The 16,225-nt window shown below is 37.9% G+C and overlaps 1 protein-coding gene across 2 annotated transcripts; it reads right to left on the bottom strand.

Moving 5' to 3' along the window:
- Positions 1-2,464: 2,464 nt before the first annotated feature.
- Positions 2,465-9,222, bottom strand: LOC103973550 (polyamine oxidase 5). Of its 2 annotated transcripts, XM_009388157.3 has the most exons (10): positions 8,902-9,222; positions 7,255-7,370; positions 7,003-7,091; positions 6,808-6,921; positions 5,619-5,706; positions 5,448-5,533; positions 5,258-5,360; positions 4,507-4,604; positions 2,995-3,424; positions 2,465-2,912 (listed from the first exon to the last, which is right to left on the bottom strand). In XM_009388157.3, the coding sequence occupies exons 1-10, from the start codon at positions 8,936-8,938 to the stop codon at positions 2,601-2,603; spliced, it is 1,473 nt and encodes a 490-aa protein (XP_009386432.2). In that variant the 5' UTR covers positions 8,939-9,222; the 3' UTR covers positions 2,465-2,600. The 2 variants fall into 2 exon arrangements, with proteins under 2 accessions (XP_009386432.2, XP_065016438.1); XM_065160366.1 differs by lacking the exon at positions 7,255-7,370.
- Positions 9,223-16,225: the final 7,003 nt, after the last annotated feature.

Raw genomic sequence — 16,225 nt, 5'->3', positions numbered from 1 at the left:
GTTAACTTTTTATTGCATGATTTTGAGCTTTTCCGAATGCAACCAAGCAAGACTATAGGCGACATGTACACCCGTTTCACAGATGTCGTCAATAGTTTAAGAGCTCTTGGAAAATGTTTTTCGGATTTTGAACTCGTAAACAAGATTTTGCATTCTCTTTCTAAGAAGTGGGATTCAAAAGTAACTGCAATACAAGAAGCTCAAAAACCTAAACAACTTACCACTTGAAGAACTAATTGGTTCGTTGATGACATATGAAATGGTGCACAATGCACATAATGAACATGTTGAACACAATCACCTTCCAAAGAACAGGAAGGATTTGGAACTCCGGACAAATGAATGCCACTTGAGCGATGACTCAAGTGATGAGGACAATGATGAACTTGAACTTCGAACACTAAATCTTAATAAGTTTATTAAACAAAAATCTAAAATAGACAATGAACTTGAACGAAGGAAGAGGCCAAAGAAGAGGAAGACAACCAAGGATGAATCAAGAACTTCCAAAGGTGAAATGACGAATTGGGCTTTGACGGGCTTCGACTACAAGGTAAGTAACGCAACTCTCTTGAATTATTTTGAAATTACATGATGCTCTTCATAATACATTTTCTTTTTAATATAGAATTAATTTTCTTAAAAATTACATGTTAAAAAAAAATATGATGAAAATGCAAAATTTATGATCATGCTAGTAGTTTTGAAAATAATCATGAAAAATACATATTTTATGATAAACAAACAAAATGATTTTGATTGAAAATATGAAATCATGCTTGATGATATAAACATTTTTTCTGAAATCGCAAAAGTTTTCCGCAGCACTAATTCACACCCCACCCCCCTTCTTAGTGTCACTCTTGATCCTAACACTATTGACACACAATTTCCTTCGTAAGTTTGACTACCATTCCCAAGAACCGGTTGTATCAGATCTGAAACTTTTAAACCTATAAGTTCGACATCAAAGAATGTAGTACTCAAACAAGGCATCTTTGGTATCTCAAGTCTAAGGACCAAACACACAATTGGGACTATGGAATCAATATCTGACGTCAAGTATCATTAACCACCTAGCATTCTGTAAGTGGATCAATCAGTGAACTCATTCTCCAATGAGCACCTGCACTATACCTCTAGTATCCCCACACGAACGTCTATAAGACCAATTACCTCCATCATATGGACAAGTATACAGCGCATTAGTCTATCCGATTATCTCGATATCCTTCTCGAGTAACCTATGACCGGGATGATTTAGGATTTGTGTTTAAAGACGGATCGGTCTCATTATTGTGATCTCATCATAATCTGATTCCCATTGCATAGATTCAAGGATATCACAATATACATCCAGGTAATATGTGATAAAATGCCAGTAATAATGAGCAAAGAGATCGTCGTAGCATGTCACAAGTGTCATCACTCACGTGATTGGCTGGTAGGCATTGCGACGAGTTGAGGTTCGGATATGAGATATCCATCGGAGCCTCTATCTTATTAGATATCCAATAAGTCCCTAAATTATTGAATCTCATGGATGAGATCCAATAAGAGCTAATAAGATATTATTAGGTAGAGACCTACTAATCTAAGAGGCTTGGGTAATTGGATGGAGATCTAGTATCCAATAGGGTAAAATTCATTAGGGTTAAGTTAACTAGGGCCTCTATAAATAGGAGGGAACCAAAGGCCCATTGGCTGGGGCTTCCTGGTTGTCACATACTATTCTTCACTCCCCTTCACCTCCTCAGATAGCAGGTGTAGATATTTAGGCAACGATTTGAGGAGCGTCGTCGCAACCCTACTATATGGATCACTACTACAAAGAAGGGCACTTGAACTCCTTCATCCAATCCCATATAATTGTAGGAATTCATGGATATACATTCTCTCTAAGTAAAACACTATCTCACACGTGGATTTAAGTTTTATAAGTTTTTACGTACTAATATTCGCACAATGACGAACACTTTTGTAGGAAATTTAGGGTTTTTGTTTTCTATTCTTCTGCTGTGCATGTGATGTCACCCTTAGATTTCCCTATAGAACTATTTTTGCTTACATTTTCCTAACAAAAATACACTTAATAAAGGCAAAATATGATGCCAACTATCGAACGATTTGAAGATATTGTAGGTGCATGATGATCGTTCATAACAACGAGACAAAATATGCTCGAGTGAGTTAGAAAAACCCGACCCATTATAAGAGAAATTTATTACAACAAAGGCATAAGGAAAAATATACTCGAGATGTGTGAGTCAAAAATACCCGGACCATGTTAAGAGAAATCTACTACGATAGATTGTTTTCCCCTACTAAGAGACTTCTAACTTGATAGGGATTGATCCAGACGCCTCGAGAGCTTGACACCTCTCTCTCCTTCATTAGACACTTCGAACACTCTTACACTCAAGTATGATACCAAAGTGGCCATGAATATATAAACATGCTAAAATAACAAGAAATGATAATACATTTCATCAAACATTGAAATCAGGCCATACGTTCGTTCATAGTTTCAGACAAGTGAACATCAACAAACACAAAAGAATCTACGTTTAAGCATGCTTCAAGATCTTATAAACACATTATTACATCCTAGAGATCTGAAGGGGAACCATAACCTCCGCAAATTCCTCCGTCATGACAAGATGGAAAAGATCTGATATACCATGCTGTACTGACAGACACCTGCGGCAGACTTCAGCAGCAGTTATTCCGGAGGTGTAAGCACCATGAACAGACCCAGAATGATCAGCGCTTGCCGCTTCACCGGCAAAATATAAGTTGTCAACAGGAGCACAAAGTCTCTCGTACAAGTCAGCTGGCTTACCAACTAGATCACAAGAGTAGGACCCAAGAGAATCTGGATCAGTTCCCCAACGTGAAACCAGATGCTGTATCTGTTGAAATAGAACTTGATTAATTTTTTATGTTCAAGAAATTAAAGTGCTATGTGATGAGTAAAAGCATAGAATGACCAACCGGATTGGTTGCTTCCGGTATCATTTTCTTCAGCTGTAACATCACAAAGTTGATAGCTTCTTCATCAGAAAGTTTCTCGATGTCATAGGCAAATCTTCCAGCAGCCATGTACACAAGCACGGGATGTCCTGTAGCTTTGTGAAGATTGAGAAAATAGCCACAAGCATAAGAAGTCTGAGCCACTAAACCTAACACTTCTACATTCGGCCAGAAGACTGTGTTAAAGCGAAGAGCGATCTTATTCTCTATGCCCACGCCAATATCAGAGATTGCAGAGAGTTTCCATGCTGGAAGCCTAGGCTCAAACTCTATAAGATTAGCTTTGAGAACTCCAATAGGAACAGTGATAATAGCAGCATCAGCTACGAATGTATTTCCATCCTCCATTGTGATTATTACTCTATTGCTTCGCTGGGCAATCTTTGCTACCCTGGACAAAATGAATGCATATGAGATGGTAATCAATAAGCAGGAAAAAAAAAATTTAACTCTAAATCAGCAATTTAGTTAGGTATGGCATATTAGCTGTTGATATGGCATCAGTAAATTAACTGGGCCTTCTCCCGAACTTCTCCCCTGACAAAAAGTGCCAGATAGAAAAGCCTCGATGGGCTAATGACGACCAATATAAGATAAATCTTAACTTAAATAGGAGTATTGAAGTCTGCAAGAATTAGCTTCCAAACAAATGGTTACCTGAATCATTTAGCAGATTGAAATCCACAGCTATTTGCTTCTTATATATACACATCCGTTGCAACTAAAATAATTTATTTGGAAATTGTGGGAAAAGGATAAGAAATTCATATTCTCTAGAACACCTTCAAAATGGTTTTTATTGTCACTAAAGAAATTATGGATGAAATACTGGAGGCCATGCATCAATTGAAATTTCAACGCTATGTTCAAAATATTGTTCTAATTGTTTCATGGCTATTTGGTTGTTCCACAAGATTAGGCTTCATCAGTTGCTCAAGGTTTCCATGTCTGAATTTAACCAATATGTTTTTTAACAAAGGAAACTGCGTCGGATGATGATGATCATGGTATGGGTCAGTGAGGGACAACTTCCGGGAAATCAAACAAAAGGCCACAGTTAAAGATTTGAAGTTCAGAAAGAGGACCTAGACATACTAATTAAATATATAACTACACCAAAGTGCTAAACATGTCAAGTGTTGACTGAATACAGAAGTCTATTTAAGAACGGAAAGTGTTACTCATTTAAGAGCCTAGTTACGTAATGTTCAATAAAACATAAAAAAATGTACTATAAACGTAATGTCCCATGTACTATGAGAGTACAACTAAATTGACAATAATCATAGTAATCGCCAAGTGCAAGTGCACCAAGGTGGTCCTTATATGTGATCATTTAAGCAAGGCACATAAGTGAAACAATCAAATGACAAGACTCTCAAATGCAACAGCTTGTGTTGCCACATGGATTATATTATAGAATATTGTCAATTTCCACCTGATGGGAGGTTTATAGAAATTATTGAAGAATACCTATGATTCAGGCGAACATCAAGACCCTTTGAAAGAGCTTGTATAACAGGATAGTAACCTTGCACCATAAGACCATGACCACCAGAAAGAACATGTTCCTGCTTCAAGAAGCAAAAATGAGTAACCAGTAATGTTATTTAATTCATTCACTTGTCACCTTCAATTTCTCTCAACATAAATTTACAACAGCACAAACTAAAATAGCTCCAAAATGATATATATGCAATATAATTTCAATCAGAACAAGATTTATAGCTCTGAAACAGAAAATATGATAAAACATGTCGAGATTCTATTGGAGAGGCCATCTGTGGATTAAATACTCATCAACAATGAACCATAAGCGAAGATAATAGGATTAAAATAACCAAATGAAATTATCCTAGCCCACCTGATGTTAACCTTCCTTTTCTGCAAATTCTGTCCTAGCTGAGTGGGTTGGTTAACCAAGGAGAGAAGAAATAGAAGGTAAATGTTAACCAACCTCCATGACTCACTAGCATTTGCTGTGTTAGACAACTAAACCCATTTTAACCTTTTTTTTCCCTGAGCGAACACTCTCTAAATGTCCACATCTGAAGGCACAGCACTTTTTATTAGTCCCAGTTATCCAGGACTGTGCCAATGTCGGAGTTCTAAGACTATAGCTAAAATTTATTTAGCCAAAGGGGAGCATATTTTAAGGATAATGCTAAGATATGAAATCCTTAAGTATCCCTGTAATTGACCACTTTATAAAGTATGTTGATACCTGATCCCAATTTTTCAATGATATAGTGTCGGCATCTGCTGCAAACCATGCCTCCAGTCTACATATATACCATTGCAATACTTCATATGCAAGCCCCTCCTGCCTGTAGGAGGAAACACATTAGTTGACCACTTAGTCCAAACATGGTATAACACCAGGAGAGCATATTCAGCTATGCATAATGACAAACCTTAATTGTGGATTTCTGTCCAGAACAATAGAAATAGCTTGGAGAAGAGACATGTCAGCAGTGTTTTCATCCCTTACTCTCTCTGTCTGTTGAATTTGAGAATAACCATGAAGAAGCCAAAATAGGTAAAAGTGATGCAAAAAAGAAAAGATATGAATCATAAAAGAATACCTCTTTGAGGATCCTCTCAAATGTTTCTCCGACTCTCATTACTACCTGCTGTGGGACCTGGTTCCCATCCTTGTCAAAAAGTGCATAGCTGCATAAACCATTAACAAGATTTCATAATAATTTAGGATAAAAATAATTTTCATCCTTATTCACACAGGTAACTCCATATCTCCTATGCTGTCTTGAGTACAAAAGTAACTGACAATTAACAAAATGTACAGATTCATCTGAACAGCTGCACTTTAAAGGAGAGGTATAAAGTCATTTCACATGGATGTTACAGAAAACAATAGTGACTTTCTAAACCTAAAAGATTATATAACATAAGAGAGAGAATGAAAATGCAACCATTTCTACAGAAAAATCATTCTCTCATTAATAAGAATGATAAATATATTAAAATGAATAATTTCACCTGAGAGTTTTTCAGCTTATTTGAACTATAATGGAACAAGCCCCCACTATGGGTTTGAATTTTCATGACTGAGATAACAGGCCATGCACAATTAACATTATTGGTTGATTGGTTCTAGAAACATTTTGGTCAGGCACTGGTGTATAATCCATAGCCAACCTACACACATCCAGCTCAAAAGACCAGACCTACCATGTTGATCTATAAAACATTCATTAATATGAAACTCTTCTCTCAAAAAAGATAACACCAGGCCTGGTCCTTCAGACTGTCATTGCAAGAAATTCTTTTATAACCCTAAAGAGCTAGAAAGTTCCAATTTAGGAGATAGAATCTTTGTTTATTTGAGAGTGAAGGATAGGATGGCTAACTGATTAGCCAACATTTGGTTTCCAGGGTGCAAAAATATAACAGCACATCTTGCAAAGGCTAAGCTCATTTTTTTCAGCAAGTGTCAGACCATTATTCAAACCAAACTCACATAGTAAAATAAGCAATTAATAAAGCATAGACAATCAACTAAGTTATTACCAAATATGACTAGATACCTAATTAGCTATAGTGATAAATTAATAAAGCATGGATGCACTATATCAACTAAGTTATTACCAGATATGACTAAATATATTATTAATATAAAATAACAACATGTTACACAACATGTAAATAGTTTCGAAATTGTTTGAGTTTAAGACATAAATCATAAATTATCCAAGGGACTTCTAAGAATCAAAATTAACGTTATGCATTAGAAGATTTATATAAAGAGAGTACCTCTCCAAGTCATGGTCATACAAGACAGAGTTGTCACCACTAGTGCGATATAACCTTAGGCCTAGGCCCCGAATTAATGGGGCCAGAGAATTTTCATTGCACACACCATGTAACCTGAACAACCAAGAAGCATATAACAAACAGTGAGTCATCAGGAACAACTATCATTAAAATGTTTTCAAGCTATGATCTCACCATGATGCTCCCATGTCAACAGGACAACCAAAAGAAAAGTCAGTGTGCACCCGGCCACCAAGCCGGTTACGTGATTCCAACAGAATGACCTGAAGAAGAAAGCATTTGTAGAGTTGATCAGATAGCACTCCAATTTTTTAGCAAGACAGAATCAGATTTAACTTGAAGCAATGAAAATTAAAGCAAACTTATAATTCTGAACTGACAAAAAACAGAAGCATCAGCTACAAAACGAGTAATAGAAAGCAATGCCTTAAACGAAGCATTAGACAATGCATGGGCAGCTGCGATCCCTGAAATCCCTCCACCAATCACAATTACTGAAGGTGGAGACGGTTGTTGTCTCTCAATGTGAGAGATTAGAAGACCTGAAAAATGTGCACAATAACATATCAATAGATAGAGCTACCTATCAATACAAAATGAACCAATAATATATAACTAGGAGGTATATAATATATCTATAGAGAGAGAGAGAGAGAGAGAGAGAGAGAGAGAGAGAGAAAGAAGTTATACAAAATAAAAATTCAATATTTATTATTAAGCAACCATATTTATTAAAAGAACAAGCACTTCAAAAATTAGTAGTCACCATGCTTTGCTCCAAGTAAACATTGCTGGTATTTTCATTTTAGGTTAAATAATTGACAGTACCAGAATATTCTATTTTCCAATTAGTTAGTTACACAACAAATCATGTTATGTCCTCTTAAACAATAAAACCTAGCATTACAGCAGAGTGGAATGACCATTTCACCATGTTATGCTATGTCAACATTCTTCAACTCATGTGCTTTTGTACAGACTGAAACAGGTGCTCAAGCAGGATCCTGCAATTCAATGCTCTTTGAGTGGATTTTCTACCAATTTTTCTGTGGTTCATCCTTTTACTTCTTTATTTTGAACGACATGGAAAGGAGTTGTGGGTTCATCCAAATCTTCCTTGAAAAAGAAATAAGAGGTTTTAAAAACCAATGGCTAGCCAATACATAATTGCCACCAAGATGGAATATGAATCCACTTTGTGAAGTGCATGATGTGGAGTTCTGGAAATAATGGTGTAGGAAATACAATTAAGTTGCTCCAACATGAGAACAGTACATGCAGATCCTGGGGCATAAACCCTTCCATCTTATGGCTATAGCTGCTACTTTCTTTTCAGATTATGGGAATAATTATAATCTTCTTGATAAGTTTAATCTCCAGAATCAGGGTAACAATCCAGGAGGCCAAAATACAAAAACCGTGGACAAAATTTGTTTCTATCATAGTACAAAATAAAAAAGAAGTAAATAAACAAAGAAGAGTGAGCAAACAGTAACATGCCATCTGATGTAAACTGAAAAATCAGGTCATTATATGCCATCTAATTGTCACTAACCATCTGTAAGTTAATTGTAGTCAAAACCTATGGTCTTGAATCTAATCTAAACATGACATCCTGTTCCCTTAGTCTACCTGCCGAATCATCACTTGAAGATTAGTCTTCTAAAGTCATTCCTTTCGTTTTTTTCTCTTCATAACTTCCATCTTCGTTATCTTCCGCAAAACCTTAGAATTAACATAAACGTACAACAACACCCTCTAACAAGCTAATGATGCTTTACATTCCAAACCAGCATACAATTGCAGCTAGTAAGGTCAGGACAATCGGCATATATGTTAATTTTGCAGACTTACACACCGTTTCCGCCTTACCAATATCAGAATCCCAACCCAAAGAAACCGGATCCATAAACCACAAATCGAAGAACAGACAACTCTTTCTTAAAGAAACGATAAACCGACTACCAATTATAAGGGTAATTGGTGGAAACAGAGTCAAGGAAACTCATCAAAGAAAAGCAACCGATCTCATCGAAACAGAGTCAAGGAAACTCATCAAAGAAGAATCAATACCGAAATTTTTCCGTCCGGAGAAGCCCTTCGACGCCATCGCCGGCAAAAAGACCGACCGATCTCTGCTCTCCGCTTAGGATTGTAAGAGACTCGAGGAAAGATTACACGAACGTATAGGAATCGAATGGTGGAGAACAAAGATCATGAGCCCGTCCTGGCTCTGATCGGAGACGCCGCGGAGTTTATCAAACCAGCTCATGCGTGAGGCCTTCGGGGTTCCCCAAACCGGCGACAGATCGAGGCGATCGAAACCCTAGATGGGATCGAAGCGACGAGAAACACGGAGGGCAAGAAAGCGTTCTTCCGTTTGCCTTCTTTCTCGGAAGAGGGGAAGACGCGCGTTTATATAGCGGCGGAGTCGGACAGGAACGGGTCCTTTCACAGCCGGCTAAGGATATTTAAGTCATTTGAAATACCCCTTGCTCCGGTTAAAACCCTAAAATGCCTTTCCCATGATGCGGTTTCGTACACGAAGTAGCTCCACATCGGGGTCATTTGTGGTACATGGCAAGGGCGTTTCGGTAATCCAATTCCATATGAGTTACCGTACCGTCACAAGATTCGTCTCTCCGCTTCTGTACCAAAAAGGTCGTAAGGGTATATAGATATATATATAAAGAGGGTAGAATAGTGAATTGGAGAGCGACATGTTGGTCCAGCGGTAGGTTTATGCATCATGGCAAGTCCATATGGATTCCATAAGAAGCTTACATGCTTCTCACGTAAGAAGGAAGAAGATGGTATTTGCTACTGTGGGTGAAATGACCCACGGCCGGTGTTGGTAGACTAAAACCTTCGATTGAGATATGATGAGTTGGTGTTATCCATCCACGTCAGACGGGTATCTTTCAGGGTTCGGCAATGGTATGGAATAGCTGTAGGCAATTAATCTAAATCTAGATTGGATTCCAAACTTGATATAAAATTATTTGTGTTTACACTAAAGAAGTTAGATAGAACTTAAGTATCAAGAAAATTTTTTTTATGAATTATACCCTCTCCCCCCGCCCCCACTCCCCCCCACCCACCCCCCCCCCCCCCCCCCCCCCCTTTTTTTATTGTTATTTATATCTTATTCTTCCTTTTTATGATGAACAATATATTATAAATTACTTTTCTTATCACTTGATATAGGTGGATTGAAACTCGATCTGTTGTCCACAATATATGATCAATATTTTAGCCTAACTCAGCAACACATGGTTGATATTTTGATTCTCAATAAATGAGTATTAACCCTCAACAACAAGTGGAATTTGAAGAAAATTTGTAATTTTTAGATTCATTAGTCACCATTAGATGAGTCATAGATTTATAATCATGCCTCCGACGCTTTTGGCTATAATTTAATTCCTTGCAACTCTTCATCCTAGGTACGCTGTCTAAAAATAAAATAATAAAATAAAATAAAATACCCCACTTTTGACACTAGATTACATTAGATTATTCATTAGATTAAATTATTTACTATAATACATCATCTAATTTTGCTGATGACATTCTCAAGAAAAAGATGTCATGATTAAATTAGAGTTATCTTTCGGATCCAACAATCAAATTTTGCTCTAAACTATATGATTGAGCTTTCTTATTCTTTATAGATACATGGAACACAGACCAAAATTGCTGATACGCAACGTAGATATCTTTTTTGCCAAAGCTTATTGTAAGGTACACACTCATGGCATTGATGACGTGTATAAATTAATTATTTAGCATGGTTGGTCAAGCGACGCAAAGTAGTGTCACATTGTCTTGGCCGAGTGTCAATCATTCATTGCATGTTAGATTAATAGATCTCAACGACAAAAAGAAAAAAAAGGTGACTTCCCAAGCCACATCTACCTATTTGACGTAAGCAGGATCTTGACAGACCATGTGGTTGAAGTACTTCTCTGGGGACTGGTCAAAGTTGGCATGCTAGAGTTGTTCCCTTGCAGTATTATTGGCAGCAAATCCTAACTCAAAACTCCCATGGGTAACATGCATGATTCCTATTTCATAATATTTGGGAGAGAGATGTCTTTATCTTTCGACGAGTTTGTGTGTTCAAAGTCAATTCGGTTTGGATCACCTTTGGGATTGGTGTGGGATAGATATTTCGATGTTTAAATTGAAATGTATACAATGAATAAAAATTGGATATAAAAAGGATGATTCGAATATCCCATTCGACATAAGTAAGTCAGGTTGATTAAACGTTCGACTTATTTGGAATTGACGGTGTTCTGATACATTATTTTATCACATATTATAATTAATTTAAAAATATATTATAAGTAAGCTTGAAAACAAATTAAGTAAAAAAAGCATTACGATAATAATGCATATTTCAATGCAGGAAGCTGAAACCCTCCACAACTTAGTGCAGAGCAATGTCCAGACTTTGCTGAACAGTCTTCGTCAGATGAAATGGTAGAGAGGTGGAGGACCATTTCCATGCGAAGATGAGAGAGTGTGAAGACTCAAATGACTGTCCTGTGAGAATATATTTTACTTACAAAGCAAAGCAAGGGACTGCAAGTTGCAGTACTCCCAACTCATTTTGTTAGCTCAGCAAACTGTTTCCTGTCCACAGAAAACTGTGGGTGCCAACCATACCACAGAGCTCAGCAGCATCTCACTGGCCAATGCCACTGGTGATGTGACATGCACACCTCCAATGAAGCAACTCCATGTTCTCCCCTAATAATACATGCTTCCAAAAGTTAGAGTGAGTCGAAACCCTCGGATGTCTCCTCGACACCTCAATCACAAGTTTCTTCTTCTGAGGATGGGAAGCTGAGCAGTTGACGCCTCCGTCTTCCTCCATTGACACGCTCATGCATCGCTGGTGCCTCGCTACAGAAGATGGCTGAGCTCAGTTTATTTGCTATGCTTGACTGCAAACATTGGAGCCTTGTGGCTGGCTTTGTTGAGTCTGGCTTTCTTAGGAACTCAACCAATCAACTTGATGGTGTATCATGTGATGCTCCATCTCTCTATATATGATATGTTACTATTATTATTATTATTATTATTAAAGAGAAAGGATATATATTACTTAACTAGTGGAAGACAAAAAGAGTCCTATGCATCAAAATTGCCAAACTAAACCTGACAAGATTTGGATAACTTTCTTCTAAGGATCAAGGAGTTAATGGGGGCATAGTTTTCCTTATCCAACCATGAGACAACTAAGATGGATTCTTGACTCACGAGAGATCAAGGAGGACTATCTCCTTAGATGATCAAGTTGCAAGTTAAAGTGAGGTCTTGTCTTTAATTCACATGCAAAATGTTCGATGACAGAGAGATTACGATGACCAAACCAATTGCAGCTACCTCATTTTGACACGCCTTAGTGGATTTGAAACCATATAATGGTTTTAGTTCTTCTAGTAGCATTTAATTAGATAATCTAGAAGAACAATCCATCACACATATAGTCATAAATAAATTATAGAATAGCCAACTATGATCAAGTAGTACCGCTTAACCCACTTTTGAGTTGCTCTATTAGATATTTCATCCTTAATCTCCTCCTAAACTGAATTTCATATGTATGTTAATAATTGCTTAATTATATATAAGATTGATATGGTTGTATGTCTGTAATTCTCCTCCTCACCTATGCCAAGTTATTTTGGTTTCTTGTAAGGCAACAAGATCATTTGGCCTGGGTAATTATTGTTCGTTTTCTCAAAGGAACACATCATCATTTTTTGAAATGAACAAATCATTAGATCTTCAAGGGACACAAATCCACTTCAAAATTCAAGAGAGGTTTCGTTTAGATCTTAACTAGGAGATCTCACATCATCATCATTGCTCATTTTCCATCACATTCTATGTTTGAGTCCTTAACATCTCTCACGACATCCTATGTTCAACTTTAATATTTTATATTTTTATTTAGTCCCATGTAAAAGCGTTCGATTAGTGTCCTATTTGATAACAGAGAGATTTTCTCAACTGTATAGCAGACGAGATTTCCTCAACTGTATAAGGAAATCTCGCTGCTCAATTGACAAAATCGTCTCCTTCATCGTATATAAATAAGTACCTTATGATATTAATTGAAATGAGCTTGTTTCTACCGTTTCATTCTTCGCAGTGTTAGAGCAGAAATTGTGAGGAGTCATCGCTGTATTGTAGCACCCCCATTGAGTCAACGCCGAGAAAATTTCCTGCTGTCTGACATCACATCGCTGCTAAATTTCTCCTCGTCTGCTGCAATCCTCCAGATCCTGGGTGGATCTGCCTTCTCCGATGGCCATCGATACCCGAACGGCCCTACCCTACGTCCGCTCCATCGTGGCCTACGCAGGTCTTGCCGTTGGCGATGTCGCTGCTTCCGATTTGAAGCCCATCGCCGAGGAGACGACGCTTCTGATTTCTGCCGTAGACTCGATCGAGGGTCCTGTCGTCTCTAGGACCAGCCTGGGGACCAGAGACGTCTGATTGCAGCCATCCCTCCCCGGTCATTACTCTCTAAACTGCACCGATTGTAGTTCTTCTTCTTCAATAATCCTCCTCCAGAACGAAGGAACTGGGACGAGCACCGATTCTTGGCCGCCGACCGATCTACACCGATTGCAGCCATCCCTGCTCTGCCATTGTTCTCTGAACTGCACCGATTGTAGTTCTTCTTCAACCAACTGGGACAAGCGATGGAACTGGGACAAGAACCGGTCCTTGACCGCCGACAATAATCGGTCGTACGATGATAGCTTCCCTGCTTCCGGTCACGACCATGGCTACCACACCAAGTTCCAAGCCTATGGTGCAACACCAAGTGTTTGTTGGGCCCAGTCTGCATCACAATAGCATGCACTCTTGGTTCCTCCTTACCGCAGAACTCTTGGTTCTTCCTTACTGTAGAACTTTTGATTCCTCCTTCCTCCTTACTGTAGAACATTTGATTCCTCCTTCCTCCCTTCTTACTCCAGAACACTTGATTCGTCCTTACTACTGAACTACTGCATAGATATCTACAACTTTACATAATATTGCATAGAGTTAAACATTTCATTCGATGAAGACCTCAGGTGACACTGATATGTAACACTTCTTCCTTTCTTTTTTTTTTTTTTTTTTCGCTATAGACTTCTACTTGCTCCAATATAGTAGTATATATCTTTATATGTCTTTATCATCTATGCTTTAGTTACCGTTCCCATAGGGAATCATAGTACTTTCTCTATCTCCATAAATGCAGCAACTCTTCTTCTATTTGACTATGACCTTCTAGGCTGTCGATAGCTCTCTTCGATGTCCACCAGCGATAATCAATATCCCAGGAGCACCCAGTCCAATATCAAATTCGGACCATAAACTATGGTTACGCCAGGATCGCCTACACCTTGGCAAATCATTCATGAACTCTCATGCTTAGTCTCACTTATGAAAACAAAATAAGAGGGAAGTATTGTTGTTGATTATCTGCACAACATAAAGAAGTTATTGTTCATATCCTCAACGGCCTAGGAGACGAGTACAAGGAACTGACAACAGCAATACGGGCACGTGATTCACTAGTGTCGTTCGAAGAATTCTATGATAAGCTGACTGACTTTGAGATATATCTCAAGTGTGAGGATAAATTGCTAGGACTATCCATCATGGCTCAAGTCAATCAAAAATCTACGAGGAGGGGCAATCAGTATAACAAGACTATCAATAAAGGTTTGACCAAGATGCCTCCTGAACCTTTGAGCTCCAACCAAACCCCTCCTCCACATCATCAACATTTCAATCACAACAACCAAGGTGGCTACTTCAATCATTAATAGTTCTAGTGCCCTCAACACACAAACCAACGAAGAATTGTCTGCCAATTATGTAATAAAGTTGGTCACTCTACAAAGGTCTATCAATCTTGATCCTAACTTCCTGTACAATCACATTGGCCTCAAGCAAATCTTATTACTACTCCAAACACTACTGATCATAATTTGATTGTGGATTCTAGTGCATCCCACCATATTACCTCTGATCTACAGAACTTGTCGATCCACAACAACTATAGTGGACATGACGACATCATCGTCAGTGACGATAAAGGACTTTCTATTACTCATACTGATTCAACAATGCTTAATTCACCTACCACAACTTTTACACTCGATGATGTTTTGTGTGCACCTCACATTAAATGAAATCTTATTTTCGTTTCTTAATTTTGTAAATAAAATAATATCTCTATTGAATTCCCAAATGTTCAAAAACTCAAGTTGAAAAACTATTTTCTAAATCCCCAAACATTAAAAAACTCAAATTATTTGGTTGTTTATGTTATCCGTGGCCACACAAGATAGCACCAAGATCTAAACCTTGCATCTTCATAGGATGTTCTCTTGAACATAATGTCTTTCGATGCTATGAACCAAAAACTCAAAAAGTTTTTATTTCACGTCATGTTGTTTTTGTGGAGTTTGTTTTTCCATTTCAAAACCACGAGTCTCCTACCATGCAGGCCACTCAAACAAATATACATCACTGGAGTATACTATCGATCCCCTCAAACAAAACTCTTCCTACACCATCCAGTCCTTTTCATAAAGATCCACACTCTTTTGTTCTCCAGGTTCAACAGCTCTCTACTCCCTCCATTCCGTCTTCTTCACAGGCCTCCCCTACTACTGAAGTAATATCCTTAGAAATACAACAACCTTCTTTACATAGTGCCTCTCATGTATGACAACCTATCCCGACCCCGATTGATGCCTCTCCACCATCTGTACCAATACCATAACCTACAGTTCCTAGATATCCAATGACAACACGCTCAAAAAGTGATATTTCTAAACCACGTCAAGTTCTCGACCTATATGTTATTACCAAATCCTCTCATGAAACCCGTGAACCCACCATAATTATTCAATCCTAAAAATCTCCATATTGGTGTAAAGCCATGTGTGAAGAATATGATGCTCTACTCTATAACTCCACATGGACTCTTATACCTTTTCATCCTACACAAAATATCATCAAGTGTAAATGGGTCTTCCGAATTAAGTGGAACCCCGACGGGTCTATTGCTCGATATAAAGCACGTTTAGTAGCCAAAGGGTTTCATCAACAACCTGGAGTTGACTTCGCAGGGACTTTTAGTCCTGTAGTTAAACCCACAACAATTCAGCTTATTCTAAGTTTGGCCATCTCTATATGCTGGCACTTACGACAATTGGATGTTAACAATGTCTTTTTACAGGGGACTCTAACTGAAGATGTTTTTATGCAGCAACCCCCTAACACACACTCGAAGTGACTCACGAAAACCGTTTCGGAAAGATCTTTAAATTAAAATCTGATTTCGTCGAAAACCGTTTCGAAAAGATCT

This window comes from Musa acuminata, chromosome BXJ3-7 (genome assembly GCF_036884655.1).
Source record: "Musa acuminata AAA Group cultivar baxijiao chromosome BXJ3-7, Cavendish_Baxijiao_AAA, whole genome shotgun sequence".
NCBI lineage: Eukaryota > Viridiplantae > Streptophyta > Magnoliopsida > Zingiberales > Musaceae > Musa > Musa acuminata.
Note: the sequence above shows the minus strand (reverse complement) of the source record. Positions and strands in the feature narration are given on the sequence as shown.